This window comes from Symphalangus syndactylus, chromosome 9 (assembly GCF_028878055.3).
Source record: "Symphalangus syndactylus isolate Jambi chromosome 9, NHGRI_mSymSyn1-v2.1_pri, whole genome shotgun sequence".
NCBI classification, from domain to species: domain Eukaryota; kingdom Metazoa; phylum Chordata; class Mammalia; order Primates; family Hylobatidae; genus Symphalangus; species Symphalangus syndactylus.
The window spans coordinates 14,949,821-14,974,566 of record NC_072431.2 but is presented as its reverse complement, the minus strand read 5'-3'; the positions used below and the strand labels follow the sequence as shown (position 1 = coordinate 14,974,566).

At 37.7% G+C, this 24,746-nt stretch overlaps 1 protein-coding gene across 16 annotated transcripts in view; it reads left to right on the top strand.

Annotated features, from left to right (window-relative positions):
• Positions 1–24,746, top strand: part of MIA2 (MIA SH3 domain ER export factor 2) — a 125,861-nt gene that overhangs the window by 96,873 nt on the left and 4,242 nt on the right. For all 16 annotated transcript variants that reach the window (XM_063609280.1, XM_055291458.2, XM_063609281.1 and 13 more), the window contains 2 exons: positions 4,192–4,350; positions 23,791–23,913. In XM_063609280.1, the coding sequence (XP_063465350.1) occupies positions 4,192–4,350; positions 23,791–23,913 (282 nt within the window). The remainder of the gene's footprint in view (positions 1–4,191; positions 4,351–23,790; positions 23,914–24,746) is intronic.

Below are 24,746 nucleotides of genomic sequence, written 5' to 3'. Positions count from 1 at the left end.
AAGGCCCTAGTACCTTTGAAAACTCCTGTGTACCTGGAGTTTTCCTTTTTTGATCTCTCACCGTACTTTCTTTGTCAAGTTCCTTTAAAGGTTTCCCTTAATTTGTGGCGAAATTCAAAGATATAGGGCCCTGTTTATTTCAAAATCAAAAGTCTTACATTTTCAGTTCCAAGTATGTGTTTTATAAGAGGTGATGGCATTCTTCACCAGTGAAACATTCTTACCCTTTATATCAGTGATTTTAACAGATTGAATTTGAGATAGGAACATAATGAATCTAAATAAAAACACCAAATTAAATCCAACAAATCAAAGTTCATATACTCAGATGGATATTACTCATCTAAATAGTATCTCAGGAAGTCTATGTACTTGTTAGTTGAAGCTGCCATTACTACAAATATTTTTGGAACTCTTCCTTTGGAATTGCCTTCAAAGAATATGAGAAAATCAACTTACTACTGTATGGTCATGAGATATTCTCCCTTTGCCCATATCCTGTTTGTATCCTCTTTCTCCACCCTCATTTTGCTTCACTTAGAACTGTTCCTGTTCACCTCCCAGTCCCCCCAGTAGATTGGGCCACAGCCTGGGGTCGCTACAGAGCCTCTGCTTGTGTTGATTTTGAACTGGAAGCTCCTAGGGAAAGGGACTGCCCTATAGACTGATACTTAGAGCCTTAGGGAGGCTTTGCATTGATCACTTCAGGAAAGAGACTGATTTTGACATTGACATGTCTGCTGCAAGCTTATGACTTAGTTCTCTAAGTCCACCCCACCCCTCTATTTTTTACCTTGGCTTACACTAAGAAATGTATTTTATATCATGTCATATTGTACACTAACATAAATATGATTGAAATATAATTGAAACCAGCTACATGAAATAGTAGTTACCATTACAGTTTTGATGCTTTCTATTCAGTTTTATCCCACTTCATTAATTTAATCTTAATTAGCATTATTTTTTAAACTTCACACATCACAAATGAGTAGGAGCTAGCAGTCTGAAAAAACAGTGCCCTAGAAATAAGGGTATAACTGGCGAAACTGCAAATATGAGTCACTGGAAATTGAATTACATAAGTCAAGGATTGCTTATAGTCAATTGAATATTTGGAATGATTAAAATTTACATTTGATTTCTCCTCTTCTATTTCCTCTCCTATTTAATTTAAAGATACAGTGTGTTTAGATTATCTGCAAGGGTGTTTTACTATTTGTTTAAAAAGCTACAGAAGTTCTAGGTAAGTTGTCATCGGGTCTTACAGAGTTGATCTGAACTAAAAGTTTCTATGATCCACCAAAGGAAGTTGGAGAGTACCCGTTGTTTTTCCTTACTTTTATTATCTTTTTAATTTGAAGTTTGGATGACTGGTATATCTGAATGATATTGAGTACAAGTAAAACAATTTCTTCTTAGAGTAAATTGTATGTAACTGGATTTGAATAGAAAACTTTAACCATTAGAATTTTTAGGTTTGTAATATTCACTGGGTAGTCAGTTGGCCTGTAGCTTTGGTCTTCTGGAAGTAAGCAATCAGGAAGGAAAGCCTTTGAATGTCTCCTTTAAATCTCTGTGCTTCATTCCAGATGAACTCAGCCTAACTGACGACTTGCACATTTTCTGCTTTCCCAGACTTCTTCTTCTAATGAGCTAATTATTAGGATGAAGAAGCAAGAAGGAAAGATTTGGGGAATTTAATAGAATTTAATAGAATGTATACTCATAAGGAAAAATGATAGTTACCTCCTGATGTAAAAGCCAGTTGATCTGATTCTACTAAAGGGAGTAAATGGAAAATTTGTTTTAAAGATTACTATATATTAAATGTGAATGCTTATGCTGATTTGTACAAATTACCAAGAAAAGTTAAAATTAATTTTGGTTTGTTCTCTTAAAGGAGGTACTGAAATAGAGTAAGCATTTTTGTTAGACTTCTTTTTTTTTTATTTTTTTTTTTGAGATACAGTCTCACTGTGTTGCCCAGGCTGGAGTGCAGTGGCACGATCTTGGTTCACTGCAACCCCTTCCTCTCAGGTTCAAACGATTCTTGTTCCTTAGCTTCCCGAGTAGCTGGGATTACAGGCATGTGCCACTATACCCAGCTAATTTTTGTATTTTCAGTAGAGATGGGGTTTCACCGTGTTGGCCAGGCTGGTTTCGAACTCCTTACCTCAGGTGATCTGCCCACCTCGGCCTCCCAGAGTGCTAGGATTACAGGCATGGCCATCACGCCTGGCTATTTTAGTTAGGCTTCTATGGAAAAAAAATTGTTCACTGGGTGCAGTGGCTTACACCTATAATCCTAGTACTTTGGGAGGTCAAGGTGGTGGGATTGTTTGAGCCCAGGAGTTCAAGACCAGCCCGGGCAACATGGCAAAACCCTGTATCTATAAAAAATACAACAATTAGCGAAGTGTGGTGGCACATGCCTGTTGTCCCAGCTACTTGTAAGGCTGAGGTGGGAGAATTGCTTGAGCCTAGGAGGCGGAGGTTGCAGTGAGCTGAGAATCGCACCACTGCACTCCAGTCTGGATAACAGAGTGAGTGAGACCTTGTCTCAAAAAAAAAAAAATTATTTTTAAGCTATTCCTTGAGAATAATAAGCTTTTGTTTTCTGAACAATATAATTTTGAGAAGACCCCCTTTTCCCTCTCAATGACAGATAAATGAGGTATTAATATATTTTATTGAATGTTAATTTTTTTTTTTTTTTTTTGAGATGGAGTCTCACTCTTTCCCCCAGACTGGTGTGCAGTGGCGTGATCTTGGCTCACTGCAACCTCCTCCTGCTGAGTTCAAGCCATTCTCCTGCCTCAGCCTCCTGAGTAGCTGGGACTACAGGCACCTGCCACCATGCCCGGCTAATTTTTTGTATTTTTAGTAGAGATGGGGTTTCACCCTGTTAGCCAGGATGGTCTCGATCTCCTGACCTTGTGATCCACCTGCCTTGACCTCCCAAAGTGCTGGGATTACAGGCGTGAGCCACCGTGCCTGGCCAAAATTTTTTTATATTTGTCTTTTCCATTTTAATTGAATATTGGTTTTGTTTTTTGTTGAGATGGGGTCTCACTCTGTCACCCAGGCTGGAGTGCGGTGTCACGATCTTGGCTCACTGCAACCTCCTCCTCTTGAGTTCAAGCCATTCTTCTGCCTCAGCCTCCCTAGTTGCTGGGATTACAGGCACCTGCCACTATGCCTGGCTGACTTTTACACTTTTAGTAGAGACAGGGTTTCACCATGTTGGCCAGGCTTGTCTCAAATTCCTGATCTCAGGTGATCCACCCTTCTCAGCCTCCCAAAGTGCTGGGATTACAGGCGTGGGCCACTGCGCCCAGCCCTGTATATGGGTTTTTAATTAAGGTGCTATCTTTTCTGTGGTCGTAAGAAGGAAACTTTAAAATTACTCCCCTTTGTAAATGTAAACATACCAGATTTTCTTATCCAAATGAATGTTAGCTCATTTAAAGTGATTATTTCAACAGTGCTGTTGTTTTTGAAACTATCGTTTTAGACTTGTCTTCAGAACTTACGAATTCTTCTTTTGAATGTGAATTTGATATTTTGAAATTACTAAAAGCCATTTAGTGCCAGTTTATCTGTTGTACATAATGTTTTAAATCAGGCTATTTAAAATCATTTTGGGGCCGAAGTATTTATCTTTTTTATCTTCTCATTGACTCCTAACATTATTCAGTGAATTTGGGCAGAAGTAGAGAGTCACGTTTTAACTTTGAGATGCAGTTTTTTTACGTGGCTCTTAAGTTAATCTGAGTGCATTTCCAAAAGAGTTTTTCTGAAAAATACTTTAGTAGCAAAATTACTAGAATAGATATAGAACTGCTAAGATGATTGTTTTAAAGGAATCATGCTCATTTGGACTACTGATGTATTAGTTTAAGCAACAAAATCATTTATATTTTTATTTAATCATTTATTGTATTTTATATTTATTTTAAATATTTTATATTTATTTTATATTATATTTTTTATTTAATCAGTTCTTATAATTACTTTATAATTATCCTGTTACATCAAGCATAGGAATCATAGCAATTTACTTTCTACACTGTTATTTTTCAGACTTTGTATTTATAATTTATGATTTAACCACTGATTTTATGTGTAAAACAAGTATATAAGACTTTTTAAGATGAAACAGATTTGTATGTTTTTTTCTTTAATTAGGCTCACGAGGCCCAGGGAATCCTCTGGACCATCAGATTACCAATGAAAGAGGAGAATCAAGCTGTGATAGGTTAACTGATCCTCATAGGGCTCCCTCTGACACTGGGTCTCTGTCACCTCCATGGGAACAGGACCGTAGGATGATGTTTCCTCCGCCAGGTATGTAAAGACAATAGTTATTATTTCTCTTTGAAAGGCAGCTGGGATGTGGGATACCCAGGAATGGGAGAAGAGAGGAGTATATGTTTGTTCTCTCTTAAGAAAAATCATTGTACATTTTTGAAAACAACAATGATAAATAATCTAGACAGAATGATTTGAGATAATTGTTCATATTATAGAAAGCTGTTTTCTCCCTAAATGGAATGTTTTTATTGTTTTTGTTACTTATAGAGGTAATAATGCATGTTTACTTTAGAAAATCCAAACAACACAGAAATGTGTAAAGAAGTGAAAAATCCCTTTTGTCACCTTAGCGTGTCCTTCCCAGAATTTAGTTGTAGGTATATATCTTTTAGAGATTTTTTTGGGCATACACTTACACACATAGCTGTTCAAATTCTTTTAATCACTCTGTGCAGTTGTACCATTCACCGTCTTTTGTAATTGTCTTTTTTCACTGACCATTTTATCTCACCAAAATACATATATTTACCAGAAGAGTCACAGCAGAATATCTTGAAATAAGGTAATAACTGCCGTTCAACAGCTGCATCATCTACATTAGGTGTTTCTCCTAATGCTATCCCTCCCCTGGCCCCCCACCCCCAGACAGGCCCTGGTGTGTGATGTTCCCCTCTCTGTGCCCGTATGTTCTCATTATTCACCTCCCACTTATGAGTGAGAACATGCGGTGTTTGGTTTTCTGTTCTTGTGTTAGTTTGCTGAGAATGATGGTTTCCAGCTTCATCCATTTCCCTGCAAAGGACATGAACTCATTCTTTTTTATGGCTGCCTAGTGTGTATGTGCCACATTTTCTTTATCCAGTCTGACATTGATGGGCATTTGGGTTGGTTCCAAGTCTTTACTGTCATGAACAGTGCTGCAATAAATATACGTGTGCATGTGTCTTTATAGTAGAATGATTTATAATCCTTTGGATATGTACCCAGTAATGGGATGGCTGGGTCAAATGGTATTTCTAGTTCTAGATGCTTGAGGAATCGCCGCACAGTCTTCCACAGTGGTTGAACTAACTTACGCTCCCACCAACGGTGTAAAGCGTAAAGCGTTCCTATTTCTCCATATCCTCTCCAGCATCTGTTGTTTCCTGACTTTTTAGTGATCACCATTCTGACTGGCGTGAGATGGTATCTCATTGTGGTTTTGATTTGTATTTCTCTAATGACCAGTGATGATGAGCTTTTTTTCATATGTGTGTTGGCTGCATAAATGTCTTCTTTTGAGAAGTGTCTGTTCATATCCTTTGCCCACTTTTTGATGGGGTTGTTTGTTTTTTTCTTGTAAATTTAAGTTGCTTGTAGATTGTGGATATTAGCCCTTTGTCAGATGGATAGATTGCAAAAATTTTCTCCCATTCTGTAGGTTGCCTGTTCACTTTGATGGTAGTTTCTTTTGCTGTGCAGAAGCTCTTCAGTTTAATTATATCTCATTTGTCAATTTTTGCTTTTGTTGCCATTGCTTTTTTTGTTTTAGTCTTGAAGTCTTTGCCTATGCCTGTGTCCTGAATGGTATTGCCTAGGTTTTCTTTTAGGGTTTTTATGGTTTTAGTTCTTACATTTAAATCCTTAATCCATCTTGAGTTTATTTTTGTATAAGGTGTAGGGGGAGGGGTCCAGTTTCAGTTCTCTGCATAAGGCTAACTGTTTTTCCCAGTGCAATTTATTAAATAGGGAATCCTTTCCCCATTGGTTGATTTTGTCAGATTTGTCAAAGATCAGATGGTTGTAGATGTGTGGTGTTATTTCTGAGGCCTCTGTTTTGTTCCGTTGTTCTATATGTCTGTTTTGTACCAGTACCGTGCTGTTTTGGCTACCGTAGCCTTGTAGTATAGCTTGAAGTCAGGTGGCGTGATGTCTCCAGCTTTGTATTTTTTACTTAGGATTGTCTTGGATATATGGGCTCTTTTTTGCTTCTATATGAAATTTAAAGTAGTTTTTTCTAATTCTTTGAAGAAAGTCAATGGTAGCTTGATGGGAATAGCATTGAATCTATAAATTACTTTGGGTAGTATGGCCATTTTCACGATATTGATTCTTCATATCCATGAGCATGGAATGTTTCTTCTTTTATTTGTGTCCTCTCTTATTTCCTCGAGCAGTGGTTTGTAGTTCTCCTTGAAGACCTCCTTCACATCCCTTGTAAGTTGTATTCCTGGATATTTTATTCTCTTTGTAGTAATTGCGAATGGGAGTTTGGTCATGATTTGGCTCTCTATTATTGGTGTATAGGAATGCTTGTGATTTTTGCACATTGATTTTGTATCCTGAGACTTTGCTGAAGTTGCTTATTAGCTTAAGGAGTGTTTGGGCTGAGATGATGGGGTTTTCTAAATACACAATCATGTCATCTGCAAACAGAGACAACTTGACTTCCTCTCTTCCTGTTTGAATACCCTTTATTTATTTCTCTTGCATGATTGCCCTGGCCAGAACTTCCAATACTATGTTGAATAGGGGTGGTGAGAGAGGGCATCCTTGTCTTGTCTTGGTTTTCAAAGGGAATGCTTCCAACTTTTGCCCATTTAGTATGATATTACCTTTGAGTTTGTCATAAATAGCTCTTATTATTTTGAGATATGTTCCATCACTACCTAGTTTATTGAGTTTTTTTAGCATGAAGTGGTGTTGGATTTTATCAAAGGCCTTTTCTGCATTTGTTGAGATAATCATACGGTTTTTGTCTTTGGTTCTGTTTATGTGATGAATTACATTTATTGATTTGCATATGTTGAACCAGCCTTGCATCCCAGGAATGAAGCCGACTTGATCGTGGTGGGTAAGCTTTTTAATATGCTGCTTGATTTGGTTTGCCAGTATTTTATTGAGGATTTTTGCATCAATGTTCATCAGAGATATTGGCCTGAAATTTTCTTTTTTTGTTGTGTCTCTGCCAGGTTTTGGTATCAGGATGATGCTGACCTCGTAAAATGAGTTAGGGAGGAGTCCCTCTTTTTCTGTTTGGAATAGTTTCAGAAGGAATGGTACCAGCTCCTCTTTGTACTTCTGGTAGAATTCTGCTGTGAATCCATCTGGTCCTGGGTTTTTTTTCGTTGGTAGGCTATTAATTACTACCTCAATTTCAGAACTTGTTATTGATTTATTCAGGAATTCGACTTCTTCCTGGTTTAGTCTTGTGAGGGTGTGTGTGTCCAGGAATTTATCCATTTCTTCTAGATTTTCTAGTTTGTTCACATGGAGTTGTTTATAGTATTCTCTGATGGTAGTTTGTATTTCTGTGAGATCAGTGGTGATATCCCCTTTATCATTTTTTCTTGCGTCTATTTGATTCTTCTCTCTTTTCTTATTAGTCTGGCTAGCGGTCTATTTATTTTGTTAATCTTTTCGGAACACCAGCTCCTGGACTCATGGATTTTTTTAAGGGTTTTTTGTGTCTTTATCTCCTTCAGTTCTGCCCTCTTTTTAGTTATTTCTTGTCTTCTGCTAGCTTTTTAATTTGTTTGCTCTTACTTCTGTAGTTGTTTTAATTGTGATGTTAGGGTGTTGATTTTAGATTTTTCCCGCGTGATCTCCTGTGGGCATTTTAGTGCTGTAAATTTCCCTCTAAACACTGCTTTAGCTGTGTCCCAGAGATTCTGGTATGTTGTGTCTTTGTTCTCATTGGTTTCAAATAACTTATTTATTTCTGCCTTAATTTTGTTATTTACCTAGTAGTCATTCAGGAGCAGGTTGTTCAGTTTCCATGTAGCTGTGCGGTTTTGAGTGAGTTTCTTAATCCTGAGTTCTAATTTGATTGCACTGTGGTCTGAGAGACTGTTATGATTTCCGTCCTTTTGCATTTGCTGAGGAGTGTTTTACTTCCAATTATGTGGTCGATTTTAGAATAAGTGCTTTGTGGCACTGAGAAAAATGTATATTTTGTTGATTTGGGGTGGAGATTTCTGTAGATGTCTATTAGGTCCACTTGGTCCAGAGCTGAATTCAAGTCCTGAATATTGTTGTTAATTTTCTGTCTCGTTGATCTGTCTAATATTGACAGTGGGGTGTGAAAGTCTCCCACTATTATTGTGTGGGAGTCTAAGTGTCTTTGTAGGTCTCTAAGAACTTGCTTTATGAATCTGAGTGCTCCTGTATTGGGTGCATATATATTTAGGATAGTTAGCTCTTCGTGTTGCATTGATCCCTTTACCATTATGTAATGCCCTTCTTTGTCGTTTTTGATCTTTGTTCGTTTCAAGTCTGTTTTATCAGAGGCTAGGATTGCAACCCTTGCTTTTTTTTTCGTTTGGTTTTCCATTTGCTTGGTAAATCTTCCTCCATCCCTTTATTTTGAGCCTGTGTGTGTCTATGCACGTGAGATGGGTCTCCTGAATACAGTACACCGATGGGTCTTGACTCTTTATCCGATTTGCCAGTCTCTGTCTTTTAATTGGGGCATTTAGCCTATTTACATTTAAGGTTAATATTGTTATGTGTGAATTTGATCCTGTTATTATGATGCTAGCTGGTTATTTTGCCCATTAGTTGATACAGTTTCTTCATCATGTTGGTGGTCTTTTACATTTTGGTGTGTTTTTGCAGTGGCTGGTACCGGTTTTTCCTTTCCATATTTAGTGCTTCCTTCAGGAGCCCTTGTAAGACAGACCTGGTGGTGCCAAAATCCCTCAGCATTTGCTTTTCTGTAAAGGATTTTATTTTTCCTTTACTTATGAAGCTTAGTTTGGCTGGATATGAAATTCTGGGTTGAAAATTCTTTAAGAATATTTCATATTGGCCCCCACTCTCTTATGGCTTGTAGGGTTTCTGTAGAGAGATCTGCTGTTAGTCTGATGGGCTTCCCTTTGTGGGTAACCCGACCTTTCTCTCTGGCTGCCGTTAACGTTTTTTCCTTCATTTCAATATTGGTGAGTCTGACGATTATGTATCTTGGGGTTGTTCTTCTCGAAGAGTGTCTTTGTATTTCGTGAATTTGAATGTTGGCCTATCTTGCTAGTTTGGGGAAGTTCTCCTGGATAAGAGAGTTTTCCAACTTGATTCCATTCTCCCCGTCACTTTCAGGTACACCAATCAAATGTAGGTTTGGTCTTTTCACACAGTCCCATATTTCTTGGAGGCTTTGTTCATTCCATTTTATTCTTTTTTCTCTAATCTTGTCTTCACGCTTTATTTTAGTAAGTTGGTGTTCAATCTCTGATATCCTTTCTTCCGATTGATCATTTTGGCTATATTGATACTTGTGTATGCTTCATGAAGTTCTTGTGCCTTGTTTTTTGGCTGCATCAGGTCATTTATGTTCTTCTCTAAATTGGTTATTCTAGTTTGCAATTCCTCAGACCTTTTGTCAATGTTCTTAGCTTCCTTGCATTGGGTTAGAATATGCTCCTTTAGCTTGGAGGAGTTTATTACTCACCTTCTGAAGCCTACTCCTGTCCGTTTGTCAAACTCATTGTCTGTCCGGTTTTGTTCCCTTGCTGACAAGGAGTTGTGATCCTTTGAAAGACGAGGCATCCTGGTTTTTGGAATTTTTAGCCTTTTTGCCTGTTTTTTCCTCATCTTCCTGGATTTATTTACCATTGGTCTTTGCTGTTGGTGACCTTCAGATGGAGTTTTTGCATGGTCCTTCACGGCACAGTCCCTCACGGCTTCCCTTGGCTAGGGGAGGAAATTTCCTGAACGCTTGTGCTGCCCAGGTGAGGTGACGCGCACCCTACTTCTGCTTGCTGTCCGTGGGCTGCACCCACTGTCTAACCAGTCCCAATGAGATGAACCAGGTACCTCAGTTGGAAATGAAGACATTACCCGCCTTCTGCTTTGGTCTCACTGGGAGGTGAAGACCAGAGCTATTCCTATTTGGCCGTCTTGCCTGGGAATCAACAATTTCTTTTGATCTATCTTCAGGTTTACCGACTCTTTCCTTGTCACCTCCATTCTGCTATTAAGCTTATCTAGTAAAAGTTTTATTTTAGATATATTTTTCAGGTCTAAAATTATCATTTGGTTCCTTTTTTATAATTTGATTTCTCTGCTGAGTTTTTTACCTAATTATTCGTTAAGCATTTTTTTTAAACCATTGAGTATATTAGTTTTATAATAACTGCTTTAAAGTCATTGTATGGTAATTCTAATATCAGGGTCATCTTGAGGTTGGCCTCTAGTGATGATATTTTCCCTTAAGGATGGGTCACATTCTCTTTCTTGATGAGTTTGTATTGGATACTAGACATTGCGGCAATTCTGGATTCTATTCTATTCCTCTAAGAGTGTTACTGGTCTTGCTGTAGAAGACCATTAGCTTGGATGGGCTCAGACTGCAACCTTTTCCCTTCTGTGGTGGGAAACGACTCAAATATTAGTTCGGTTATTTTTGCCTTAGCTGAAAACTGCTTAAATTTGCCATACACATGTGTTGCTCAGGAGTCAGCCATAGACTTGGGCAGAGATTGTACCCAGAATATTGGGCTCTACCTTTCCAGCTTTCTCCTTTCTAGGATATCCCAATCCCATTGCCTCAGGCTTGGGCTCTGTGTACTTGTTCTTCAGGCAAGAAAGTTTTATCGAGTTTTGACTGCTATGTGCTGCAGCTCACTGTGGTCTTCCATCAGGCTAAAACATAAAAATGGAAAACTGACCCCATACGTGGTTGTTACTCCTTTCTTCTTCCAAGCTCCCTGTTCTTTTCTAAGTCCTCCTGCTTTTGTTCATGCTTAAGGGCTTCAGGCAGTTATTTTTTTGCATATTGTCTGGAGTTTATAGTTATGTGTAGGAGAGTCAGTCTGAGTTTACTCTACCATACTAGAAATGGAACCTGGTCTCCATACTTTTCAATAATTTGTGAGCTTCTAAATTGATAACTTCATAGAAGAGATATGGTCTATTCTACAGAGTATCTCCAAATAATGAATCTGATCCCTTTGGTTTGACAGAGGGCCAACCTGTGTCAACTATAATCTCAATGTCATAGACAAGGGTAATTCTACAGACACAGTAAAGGAATTTTCATTATTGTTCCAAAATTTACGATGAGTGAGAAGGGCTAAATGACTCCTGAGGCTCTAGCATGAATTAGAGTAATGCTGATAAATGTATTTCTCAGTTAGCTTCATTCCTACCTAAAGTTACAAAATATTCTGTGTTTGCTCTTGGTACATTGGTACATGCCATTTAAATAGTCACTGAACAGGCCAGGTGTGGTGGCTTACGCCTGTAATCCCAGCACTTTGGGAGGCCAAGGCAGGTGGATCACCTGAGGCCAGGAGTTCAAGACCAGCCTGGCTAACATGGCAAAACCCTGTTCCTACGAAAAATACAAAAATTAGCTGGCCGTGGTGGCGGGCGCCTGTAATCTCAGCTATTCGGGAGGCTGAGGCAGGAGAATTGCTTGAACCTGGGAGACAGAGGTTGCAGTGAGCCGAGATTGCACCACTGCACTGTAGTCTGGCAACAGAGAGAGACTGTCTCAAAAAAAAAAAAAAAAAGGTCACTGAACAGATTTCAGGGTTCCTTTCTTTTATGTCTTGTTTCAGTTAATGAAATGATAATGAGGGGTGTTAGGCTTTTTTTTTTTTTGAGGTGGAGTTTCGCCTTTGTCATCCAGGCTGTGGTGAAATGGTGCTATCTCGGCTCACTGCAACCTCTGCCTCCTGGATTCAAGCGATTCTCCTGCCTCAGCCTCCCGAGTACCCGGGATTACAGGGCATGTGCCACCATGCCCAGCTACTATTTGTATTTTTAGTAGAGACAAGGTTTCACCATGTTGGCCAGGCTTGTCTCGAACTCCTGACCTCAGGTGATCCACCTGCCTTGGCCTCCCAAAGTGCTGGGATAGGTGTCAGCCACCACGCCTGGCCTAGGCTTTTTAAACCTTATCATTGCTGTTACTTTTTTGTGTAACCTTGAGCAATAAATTTTACCTGTCATGGTTTTCTCTCTTTCAAAGTATGATCTTCTGGCTGGGTGCAGTGGCTCACGCCTGTAATCCTAGCAGTTTGGGAGGATGAGGCAGGAGGATTGCTTGAGGCCAGGAGTTCTAGAGCAAGCTGGCCAAAATAGTGAGATTCTGTCTCCACAAAAAAACAAACAAAATAATGACTTCTGTAAAACAGAGATGGTGATGTTCTAAAGTAATCTGCCTCTCTTTTATGTAAGGTTGACTTATTGGGACTCGTGAAGAGTCCTTCTCACTAATAATTGTCTTTAAGATTCTTCTTAAATTTTAAAAAATTGTAGTTTAAAATACTTACATTAAAAAAATGACAACTAAAATAACTAAGTTTCTGAAGAATATGGATTCTGCATTTGAGATTATCTGTCATTTAGTCTGTTAGGCATAATTTATAAAATGTATATATTTTCTTAACATGTTTCTACTTGGAAGAAGTGTCTTAGATTTCTATTGACTTAAGATGAGTTAGCAGAAATGATTGTAAATAGTTCCATATTTACAAGGAATCATTTATTTTTGCACTGTTAAATACTTTGAAAAAGGAGAAAACTTTACTTAGCTTATATAGTCAGAAAAAACTGCTGTAACTTATCTCTTTTCTCATGTGCCCTATTCCAGACATTCTTTTAGAAAATATTTTAATAATGTTAACTTTTATTTGAGATTCACAAGGTACATGTGCAGGTTTGTTACATGGGTATATCGCGTGATATTGAGGTTTGGGGCGTGACTGAATTCATCACCCAGAAAGTGAGCATAGTGCCCACAGTTTTTCAGCCCTTGCCTCCCTTTGTCTCTCCTCGCTCTACTCTGGTAGTCCCCAGTGTCTCTTGTTGCCATCTTTATATCCATGTGTACCCAGTGTTTAGCTACCACTAATAAGTAAGAATGTGTTAGTTTTATGTTTCTGCCTTAATTCACTTAGGATAATGGCCTCTAGCTGCATCCATGTTGTTGCAAAGGACATAATTTTATTCTTTCTTATGGCTGTGTAGTATTCTATGGTGTATATGTACTGCATTTTCTTTATCCAGTCCACCGTTGGTGGGTATCTGGGTTGATTTCATGTCTTTGCTGTTGTGAATAGTGTTACGATAAACATACGAGTGCTTGTGCCTTTTTTGTAGAACAACTTAGTTTCTTTTGGATATATACCCAGTAATGGGATTGCTGGGTCAAATGGTAGTTCTGTTTTAAGTTATTTGAGAAATCTTCAAACTGATTTCCACAGTGGCCTAATAATTTACATTCCCACCAACAGTGTATAAGCATTCCCTTTTCTCTACAACCTTGGCAACATCTGTTATTTTGACTTTTTAATAGTGGCCATTCTGACTAGTGTGAGGTGGAGTCTCATTGTGGTTTTGATCCAAACATTCTTATTACTTAAAGGTTTTACTAGCAAGTATACACCTAGTTTCTTCAAGTAATCAACATTTTATTCTCATTATTTTTAGTAGCAGATTCAATCTTATAAACTAATAAGGATTTTAAATTATTTAAGTTTTCTTTTAAAACTCTTTGGAATGTAAATGGTTATTAAAGGTTAGTACACAAATTTGGCTACCTTACTAGGACAGAGCTAATTCTGCTGTGAAGCATAATATGTGTACAAAGTTTTGTACAGTGTTGAACAGTCTACAATGTATCTGTTCATCTAACATTCTTATATGTGCTATTAATTAGTTTGCATGTTTAGAACAAGACTGGCTTAGGTGAAAAAGCATTTGGACTGGAAATCAAGAGATTTGCTTTCTGGTTTTCACTCCTTTATCTTTTAGTGTGATTTTAAAAATTTATTAAAAATTTTTTTTAGAGACAGAGTCTCACTTTGTCACCCAGCTAGAGTGCTGTGGTGTGATTATAGCTCACTGTAGCGTTGAACTCCTGGTCTCAAGCAATCCTTCCCTCTCAGCCTCCCAAGTAACTGGGACTGTAGGCACATGCCACAATGCCTGGGTAATTTTTATTTTATTTTAAATTGTTTTTGGAGATAAGGTTTCTCTATGTTACCCAGGCTGGTCTCAAACTCTTGGCCTCAAGTGGTCCTCCCTCCTCAGCCTCCTGAATAGTGGGGGATTACAGGCATGAGCCATCGTGCCTGGCTTTTAGTGTGATTTTTAAAACTTGTTTCATTTCTTTGGACCTTATATGTTATATAGTGACATAACCATATACAGTCTATAAGAAACTCATTCAAATATAATAGTATAAGTAGGTGGGAAATAAAAGGATAGAAAAGATACACCATGCAAACATTAATGGAAAGAAAATGAGGTCAAGAAGATAGAGCAAATGTTAAATGTGTGTATGCCAACAGCAGCTACAAAGTATGGGAAACAAAAAGTGATAGCACTGAGAGGAACAAAGACAAATCCAGTTATAACTGGAGACTTCAACACCCCTCTCTTGGCAATTGATGGAACAACTGAAGAGAAAATTCAGCAAGTATATAGAAGAACTGAACAGTGCCCTCAATCAACAAGACCTAATTGACATTTATAGAACAAGTTACCCAACAGCAGCAGAATACATGTGCTTTTCAAGTAGCAGTGGAACATTTTACAAGACAGATTGTATCCTGGGCCATAAAGCAAACCTCAACACATTTAAAAGAAGTGAATAATATACAGTATGTTCTTTGATCACAATGGAATCAAACTATAAATAATAAACTATTGATACATGCAACAATTTGGACGTATCTCAATGGTTGAGTGAAGAAAACCAGTCTCAAAAGTTTACATCCTGTGTTATTCCATGTATATAACATTCTTTTTTTTTTGAGATGGAGTCTCACTCTGTCACCCAGGCTGGAGTGCTGTGGTGTAATCTTGGCTTACTGCAACCTCTGCCTCCTGGATTCAAACTGTCCTCCTGCCTCAGCCTCCCGAGTAGCTGGGACTTGAGGCACACGCCACCATGCCCAGCTAGGCTAATTTTTAAATTTTTAGTAGAGACAGGGTTTCGCCATTTTAGCCAGGCTGGTCTCGAACTTCTGACCTCAAGTGATCCATCCACCTCGGCCTCCCAAAGTGCTGGGATTACAGGCGTGAGCCACTGTGCCTGGCCATATATAACATTCTTGAAATGACAGTATAGAAACAGAAAACAGATTGGTGGATGCAAGAGTTTGAGATAGTAGTGGGGAGGGGAGTGGGTATGACTATAAAGGGGTGGCATGACGGAGATGTTTTTGGTGGCACAATAATTCTGTATCTTGAGAGTGATTACATAAATCTACATATGCTGTAAAATGTTGTAGAACTATACACGAGTTGTACCAATGTCAGTTTTCTGTCTGTTACAATACACTATAGTTATGAAAGACGTAAACATTGAGTAAAGGGTGTGCAGGATCTCTCTGTAGTATTTTTGCGTCTTTCTGTGAATCTATTTTAAAATAAAAAAGTAAAAATCTTACTGTATATCATACACATACAGGAAAGTACAAGTATTAAGCATATAATGTGATTTTTTTTCACAATTTGAGCACAGTGATATAACTAACACTCAGATAAAGGGATAGTTTTCAGTTTGGTTTTTCATAAGTTTAATTAGAAATCTTATTTATAATTTTAGCAGAAAAAATGTTCTTGAATAATATAAGTGAGTTGATAATATTCACATATCGTATAGTAATCACAATTAAAATTTTAACAGAAATATGTCCTGGGAATAACCAGTTCATTATAAATTCTTTATAAATACTAACCTGCAACAAAAATTTATCAATGTGACTTACCTTGCTCAGCGCTCCAGTTGTTAAGAAAAAACACAAAAGTGTTTTCATATCTAGAATGAGAATATTATAGATCAAAGAAGCTTGGTAAGAAAGTAGTTTAAATTGTTCACATAATTCTTTTGCCAGGGTTAACTGTAACAAGGTGATTCTCATAAAAACTTTCAAGTTGTATGTGTTGGCTTGTTTTGTCTTCACTTTTAGAAATGAAAGTGAGGTATCATAATTTATTAAGTAGATAATGTCACTATCCTGTAGATCAGCAGTCCCTAACCTTTTGGGCACCAAGGACTGGTTTCATGGAGCCCAGTTTTTCCACGGAGGTTGCACGGAGGGGGATGGTTTCGGGATGAAAGTGTTCACTTCAGATCATCAGGCATTAGTTAGATTCTCACAAGGAATGCACAAGCTAGATCCCTTACATGCGCAGTTCACATTAGGGTTTGCACTCCTATGAGAATAGAATGCCTCAGCTGACAGGAGGTGGAGCTTAGGTGGTAATGCTCGCTTGCCCTCCTCACCTCCTGCTGTGCAAACGGTTCCTGACAGCCCACGGAAAGGTACTGGCCCGCAGCCCAGGGGTTAGGGACCCCTACTGTAGATGACTACATACATTTATTTATTTATTTCCCTGTCTTATGGTGCTGATTGATAACTACTTCTACTGTAGCTCAGGTTGGGATATATAGTTTGAAAATTGTTGGCATATATTTAGATAGAGAGATACAGTGGGTTAGTAGCTTTCCCAAGGGGAAGGAGTTAAAATGTTAACTCTATATTTTTCGTTCTAAATGTATTTTTAGGATCTATGTGCTATAGTTTGTTTCATTTTTACAAGAATTTCTACTGAACATCTTATTCAAGATGTTGGGATAAAAAAGAATAAATTATTAAAAAGGTGTAGTTATGTATTTCAATGATGAGTTAATATAATGAAATGAATGTAATACTGAAACAGATCTTTTTCTATATCAGCTCTGTGCAATAGAGCTTTCTGTAATAATAGAAACATTTTATATCTATACTGTGCAGTACAGTAGCCACTAGGCACATGTGGCTGGTAAATACCTAAAATGTGTCTAGTACAACTTGAGAAACAGAATTTTTAATTTTATTGAATTTTAATTGTCAGTTAAAATTTATTTTCTTTATTATTTTGTTTTGTTTTGAGACAGAATCTCACTCTGTCATCCAGGCTGGAGTGCAGTGGCATGAACACAGCTTACTACAGCCTCGACCTCCTGGGCTCAAGTGATCCTCCTGCTTTAGCCTCCCAAGTAGCTGGGACTATAGGCATGCACCACTAATGCCTAATTTTTAAATTTTCTGTAGAGACGGGACCTCACTATGTTGCCCAGGCAGGTTTCGAAATCCTTGGCTCAAGCAGTCCTCCCATCTTGGCCTCCCAAAGTGCTGGGATTACAGACGTGAGCCACCACACCCTCCTCCGTACCTTTTTGAGCTTTAGTATTCCTAGTTTTCATTGTTTAAAAGAACAAGGAGTGTGTATGTGGTTTCTCCTTATTTTTGTTGGTGCTTGTCTTTTACTGATTTGGATAATATATTTTATGTAAGCATAGCAAAGAGACTAAGCAACTATACCTTGAGGGTGTAATCATGAGTTAAGTGTGGTCGCTAGCCTGGCATGTTTAAAAACTCTTTTTCTTAAAGAGCTGAACAAATAAGAGACGTATAGTGTACAGCTAAATTGATAACAGTTTTGACTCTTTCCTTGGGAAACAAAAGTGTGCTAAGCAGATCAAAATACCTTGGATAGCTTTGAAGGCATAGGCGTAGATTTTTACTTCACTGGCTCTGATTCATAGACATTTATGCTGACCATTGTCCTACATTCTGAACAGTTTTTTCAGACAGGACTCATTTGGTAGAATTATAGTTTGTCTTAAGGCTCATTTTGATCTCTTTGATGAAAACTTGTGGTCTTCACAAACTTAATAAGGTGTTCTAAAGTTGTTGTATATATGCTTTTATCCTCTCAGAGGATGATATTTACTTAAAGTTGTTCCTAAATTTTAGGCTACCGCTTTTTTAGGAATATATATATCTTAATCACTTATGTCTTATATAATGATCCTTTATAAATTCTAATGATTATTCAGTTGATAAATTGCCACCGTATGTGTTTTTATAAACTTTAAAAATCTGTGTTTAATTTGTCAGTCTTCCTGAAGAGACTAGGTTGAGGAGAGATTAAGATCCAGGGACAAATGTAGACAGCTTTTTGAAAAATTTCGCTTTGAATGAAAAAGAGATGGTAGCTGGAGGGAGAGGTGTTTTGGTTTTTAAAGATGGATAATATTGGCAGGGCATGGTGGCTTATGCTTGTAATCCCAGCACTTTGGGAGGCTGAGGCAGGCAGATCACCTGAGGTCAGAAGTTCAAGACCAGCCTGGCCAACATGGTGAAACTCCGTCTCTACTAAAAATACAAAAATTAGCCGGGTGTGGTGGCATGCGCCTGTAGTCCCAGCTACTCGGGAGGCTGAGGCGGGAGAATTGCTTGAACCTGGGAGGCAGAGGTTACGGTGAGCCGAGACCACACCATTGCACTCCAGCCTGGGCAACGGAGTGAGACTCTGTCTCAAAAATAAATAAATAAATAAATAAATAAATAAAAGATGGATAATATATTTATTTGCTGATGGGAATAATTCAGGCTAGAAGGGGAAATTAATGATATTTGGAGAAGGTCTGGTTATAAAAGTGAAACCCTGGAATATTAAGCACAAAAGATGCTATCCAGAGTGTACTTGCAGAAATTGTGGTAGCTGGGTCACTTTATCCATTCTAAAAAGAAGGAAGGCAGAGCAAGTGAGTACAGATGTGGCGATTGGGTGGAGGGTAAGTGGAGGTGTCCAGTTGTTTCAATTTTCTTGATGTGGCAAGATCATTAGCTGAAGCAGGTGGTAGAGGAGAGGACTGTCAGATCTGAAGAGAAAAAAAGGTATGCAGTAGCTATTTAGGAGAGTGGAAGAACTCAAACATTAGTAAAGTGTAGTATGATTATAGGGCATTGTTGAGCATAAGTTTGAAATTTATGGTCATAAATTTGAATGAAAAGCAGTCAATACTATATTTTTAATATAGTTTATAATCATCATAATAAGCTTAGTTTATCATCAGATATTGATAAAGCTGTATATAGAATGTATTTGTGTCAGACTAAATGCCTTTTATTAATCATTCTAACACTCTTAAGAGTGTTATTCTGTTATTCCCATTTTACAGATGAAGAAACAAAACCACAGAAAGGTTGGGTAGCTTGGTGAACAACACAAACTGAGATTTTTTTTTTTTTACTTTTATTATTATACTTTAAGTTTCAGGGTACATGTGCACAACCTGCAGATTTGTTACATATGTCTACATGTGCCATGTTGGTGTGCTGCACCCATTAACTAGTCATTTAGCATTAGGTATATCTCCTAATGCTGTCCCTCCCCGCTTCCTCCACCCCACAACAGTCCCCGGTGTGTGATGTTCCCCTTCCTGTACCCATGAGTTCTCATTGTTCAATTCCCACGTATGAGTGAGAACATGCGGTGTTTGCTTTTTTGTCCTCGCGATAGTTTGTTGAGAATGATGGTTTCCAGCTTCATCCATGTCCCTACAAAGGACATGAACTCATCCTTCTTTATGGCTGCATAGTATTCCATGGTGTATATGTGCCACATTTTCTTAATCCAGTCTATCATTGATGGACATTTGGGTTGGTTCCAAGTCTTAGCTATTGTGAATAGTGCCACAATAAACATACATGTGCATGTGTCTTTATAGCAGCATGATTTATAATCCTTTGGGTATATACCCAGTAATGGGATGGCTGGGTCAAATGGTATTTGTAGTTCTAGATCCCTGAGGAATCGCCACACTGACTTCCACAATGGTTGAAACAAATTGAGATATTATAGCACAATCCTGGATATCACCCTTGAGAATTTACATATTAATATTTGCTTCAGATATATATGTGTTTGTGTGTGTAAATGTGTAAATAAAACATAAAAAGAAAAAGCACACTATGTAAATGTATTGAACATTATTATACTTCCTTTCGTGGGCATATTACCTTCCTTTCCTAGAAGCAGCTATTCATGGGTTTAGTGTGTGTAAAAGAACAGAGCCCTCAGAAATAATGCCGCATATCTACAACTATCTGATCTTTGACAAACCTGACAAAAACAAGCAATGGGGAAAGGATTCCCTATTTAATAAATGGTGCTGGGAAAACTGGCTAGCCATATGTAGAAAGCTGAAACTGGATCCCTTCCTTACACCTTATACAAAAATTAATTCAAGATGAATTAAAGACTTACATGTTAGACCTAAAACCATAAAAACCCTAGAAGAAAACCTAGGCAATACCATTCAAGACATAGGCGTGGGCAAGGACTTCATGTCTAAAACACCAAAAGCAATGGCAACAAAAGCCAAAATTGACAAATGGGATCTAATTAAACTAAAACAGCAAAAGAAACTACCATCAGAGTGAACAGGCAACCTACAGAATGGGAGAAAATTTTTGCAACCTACTCATCTGACAAAGGGCTAATAACCAGAATCTACAATGAACTCATACAAATTTACAAGAAAAAAACAAACAACCCCATCAAAAAGTGGGCGAAGGACATGAACAGATACTTCTCAAAAGAAGACATTTATGCAGCCAAAAAACTTTCAGTTCTAATAATGATTTTTAACAAATAAAAGTTCTGTTTTATCAACTTTCCTTATCAGCCTTACCTACTTGAATTCTTTCCATGTTAGTGTATATAGAGTTTATCACCTTAATTGTGGTATGGTATTTCAGTGTAAAAGAAACCACAATATGTTTATCCAGTTCCTGTTGGTGAGCATTTAGAGTGTCTCCAGTATCTCACCATTACTAACAGTGCTGCAGCTAACACCCTTTTTGTACATATGTTCTTTCAAGATTAGTCCAGGAAATGGAATTACTAGGTAATAGGGTATGCACACTTTTGGTCTTATTTTTAATTTTTATTTTTTTGGGACGGGACCTTGCTTTGTCGCCCAGGCTGGGGTGCAGTGGTATGATCTTGGCTCACTGCAACCTCTGCCTCCTGGGTTCAAGCGATTCTTGTGTCTCAGCCTCCTGAGTAGCTGGGACACAGGCCTGTGCCACCACACCTGGCTAATTTTTTTGTGTTTTTAGTAGAGATGGGATTTCACCATGTTGGCCAGGCCGATCTTGAACTCTTGGCCTCAAGCAGTCCACCTGCCTTGGCCTCCCAAAGTGCTGGGATTACAGGCGTGAGCCACCATGCCCGGCCTGTTTTTGGTTTTAATAGATACCTCCCCATCGTCCTCAACAGAAGCTGTGAATGAAGTGTATGAGAGTAGCTGCTTTCTGCAGTATAATTCTTAGTTTGCAAAACTGCTTCAGAATGCCCTGTACACTTATTCCCACTCCTTATTCGTTTTTTTCTTATCTTTTTTTCTTCCATTCTTTCTTTCTAATCGTGTCTTCTGTTACAAGGGTAGAATACTATTATAGAAAACAAAAGTTTGAAAAAAAAAAAGAAAGGGAACTTTCACGTCCTTACTTTCTGTAGTTTAGTTCAGTCTTTAATTGGTCATATGCTTTCCACATAGCTGTATCTTATTATGTGTATATGTGTATGTGTATATGTGTATATGAGGGTGTGTGTATGTGTGTGTGTATGTGTGTATATGTATATGTGCATTGACCAGAATACCCTTGATTACTTGTTCATCTTTACTTTTCTTTCAGGGCAAGCTTTACTGCCTCTGACTCCATTTCTGATTCCTGCAATCAGAAATAGATAGGCTACCTCTTATATTATGTATATTTCCTTTTATTAAGACATTAATCACATGGTATTTATGTGTTTCTATCAGAATTAGACTGCAAGGACATGAGGTTTATCAAGACCAACATTGTATTGTTTGTGCCTGACACATAGTAGGCCTTGGTAAGATTTAAGGAATGAATTGCTTTTGCCAGTGGAGGGCAACATAGCCATGTAGTTTATAAAGTAGTAAATTTATAACAAAATTTTTTATTTCTGAGGTTGTTGATGTGTGGGGATATAATTTAGAAGCAAAATAGTGATGTAGTATCTTGAGACCTGATTAAAAAAGAGTTGGTGTTCAGGTTTCCGTATTTCATCCCCTCGTCCAGCTCCACCATTTAATTAATCTTGTGTTTGAAGTAGAAAGGGAAAACTGAGTTTAGATCTCAGTGATTGGTATTGACCTTTTCTTTTATTAGGCGAACTCAAACCCTTTGAAACAGCTCCTCCCTAGGATTTTGAAAGGGAGTGTAAATGAGCCTTCAAACTATCTGGATCTTTCTCTCCTCAGTCACATCTCCCGAGCATTGGGAACTCATTAAATATAATTCTTTTTATTGACTCTGGTTGATGCCAGGTGGTTTCTTTGGTTTTGTATAGGAGAGATGATGTGTCAATAAGGTCCCCTGTGGCAGAGTCAGTTGAGGAGTGATATATCCAACACTCATTCTATAAAGTCAATTAGAGGCAATTTGGGGTTGTTCCTGTATATCTGTAATAGGATAGGGGAAAGTTACACAATTCACCTTCTTTGATGTTCTCCTTATTTTTGGCGTTGGACACACGCATACCTAATCTAGGAGTCTGCCATCACCTTTCAAGAATGAGAAACTACCTATACTTTTTCAAGAGTGATGAGTTCCACAAGGACCCAGGAATTATTAAACCACAATTACTTTTGCATCAACCTAATACCATATTGTCATCATAAATCACCCCTGGGGACAAAGGAGGGTGGCTGTAGAAGCACTTGAGATAGTTGGTGTCCAAATTTGTGTCTCTCCAGATGTTCTTCATTTCAGCAGTGGTACTCATCTGTTGAGTCAGAGAGAGCTTTCCATTTAGTTTGTTTTTTATTTATTTTCATTTATTCATTTATTTATTTTGAGATGGAGTCTTGCTCTGTCACCCCGGTTGGAGTGCAGTGGCATGATCTCGGCTCACTGCAACCTCTGCCCCACCGGGTTCAGGTGATTCTCCTGCCTCAGCCTCCCGAGTAGCTGGGATTACAGATGTGCACCACCATGCCTGGCTAAATTTTATATTTTTAATAGAGACAGGGTTTCACCATGTTGGCCAGGCTGGTCTTGAACTCCCGACCTTAGGTGATCCACCTGCTTCGGCCTCTCAAAGTGCTGGGATTACAGGTGTGAGCCACCATACCCGTCTCTTTCCATTTGGTTTGTATTAGATACTAAATTCCAAAATGTCAGTATTACTAAAAGTTTGACAGTGATGACCTCTGAATGATACTCTTTCTGCTTTGATGACAAATTATCACCTGTTCTGGTAAATTTCTTGCTGTGCTTACGTTTTTTCTCTTTACTTTTTCCTTATTTTAGTAGCTGTTTCCTGGGTCTTTTTTGATATATTGATGTATTTACTTACCTGCATTATTAAAATGGAAAGTTAATTTACATATATATAAAACTAAAATCTGTTTTCACATATTCTAATTTACACATAGTAATTGAAACTTTCAAAATCCAAAGTAGCAGATTATGCTTGTGTTTACTATAAAAGTTATTGCCTATAGTAAAATATGCAATTCTTCTGAAATTGTCTACTGTTGTCAACCAAGAAGATGATGAGTTTAAGTGTTAGAATACAGGTCAAAAGTCTTAAGTTCAATACGTTAAACTTAAGTAAACTTGATTTATATTTACATTAATGAAGACATTTTAAAAACTTATTTTCTAGGACAATCATATCCTGATTCAGCCCTTCCTCCACAAAGGCAAGACAGATTTTGTTCTAATTCTGGTAGACTGTCTGGACCAGCAGAACTCAGAAGTTTTAATATGCCTTCTTTGGATAAAATGGGTAAGAAGTACTTTGTGCTTTTCTTCTTTAAAAATTTTGGTGGCACACTAAAGAACTGGAAGTTAGAATAAAGACGAATATAATTGCTATCTCTAGTAGTTCCTAAGGCCAAAATCTCTTTCCTGAAAATGTCCTGGTTTTATGTTTCTTCTTATATTGTACACAGACATGGCATCCAAATATATGTTGGTGGGTTGGTTTGAGCACCATGGAAATAGGTTTACTCCATATACCTATGATGATAAATTTTACTCTGTTCTGTGACTAATTTTCTAATTTTTCTAGTCCACTTGCATGTGTCCTGTTTAGTAATCAGGGAAATAAGCCAGGCAAATGTGAATGGATACATAAAAACCCACCAGAAAACAATTTAGATGCATGCTCTGTTGATATGGTAATCAGTTATATTATTTAAACATTTCATGCTTAGATATAGCTAACATGTACTGAGCAATCTACTATTTGTCAGGCTCTGTTTTACTTAAACTACCTCATAGCAACCCATTAAAGTTGAGAAATAGATGTATGCAGTATATCAACCAGAAGTACACAACATTAAGAAAATAGAATTTTTTTTAAAGTCAAGATTTAAATGTATTGGTAAAAGGTTTCCTCAGGAAAGGACATATATATTTATATATTATTAAATATATATGTGTGTGTATATATATAAATATATATAATGTTAAATGTATAATTTTAAAAATAATATTGATTTTCTGACATAGTAAACTATATAGTATAGCTGGGACTACAGGTGTGCACCACCACCCATGGCTAATTTTTTGTAAAGATGAGGTTTTGACATGTTGTTGAGGCTGGTCTTGAACTCC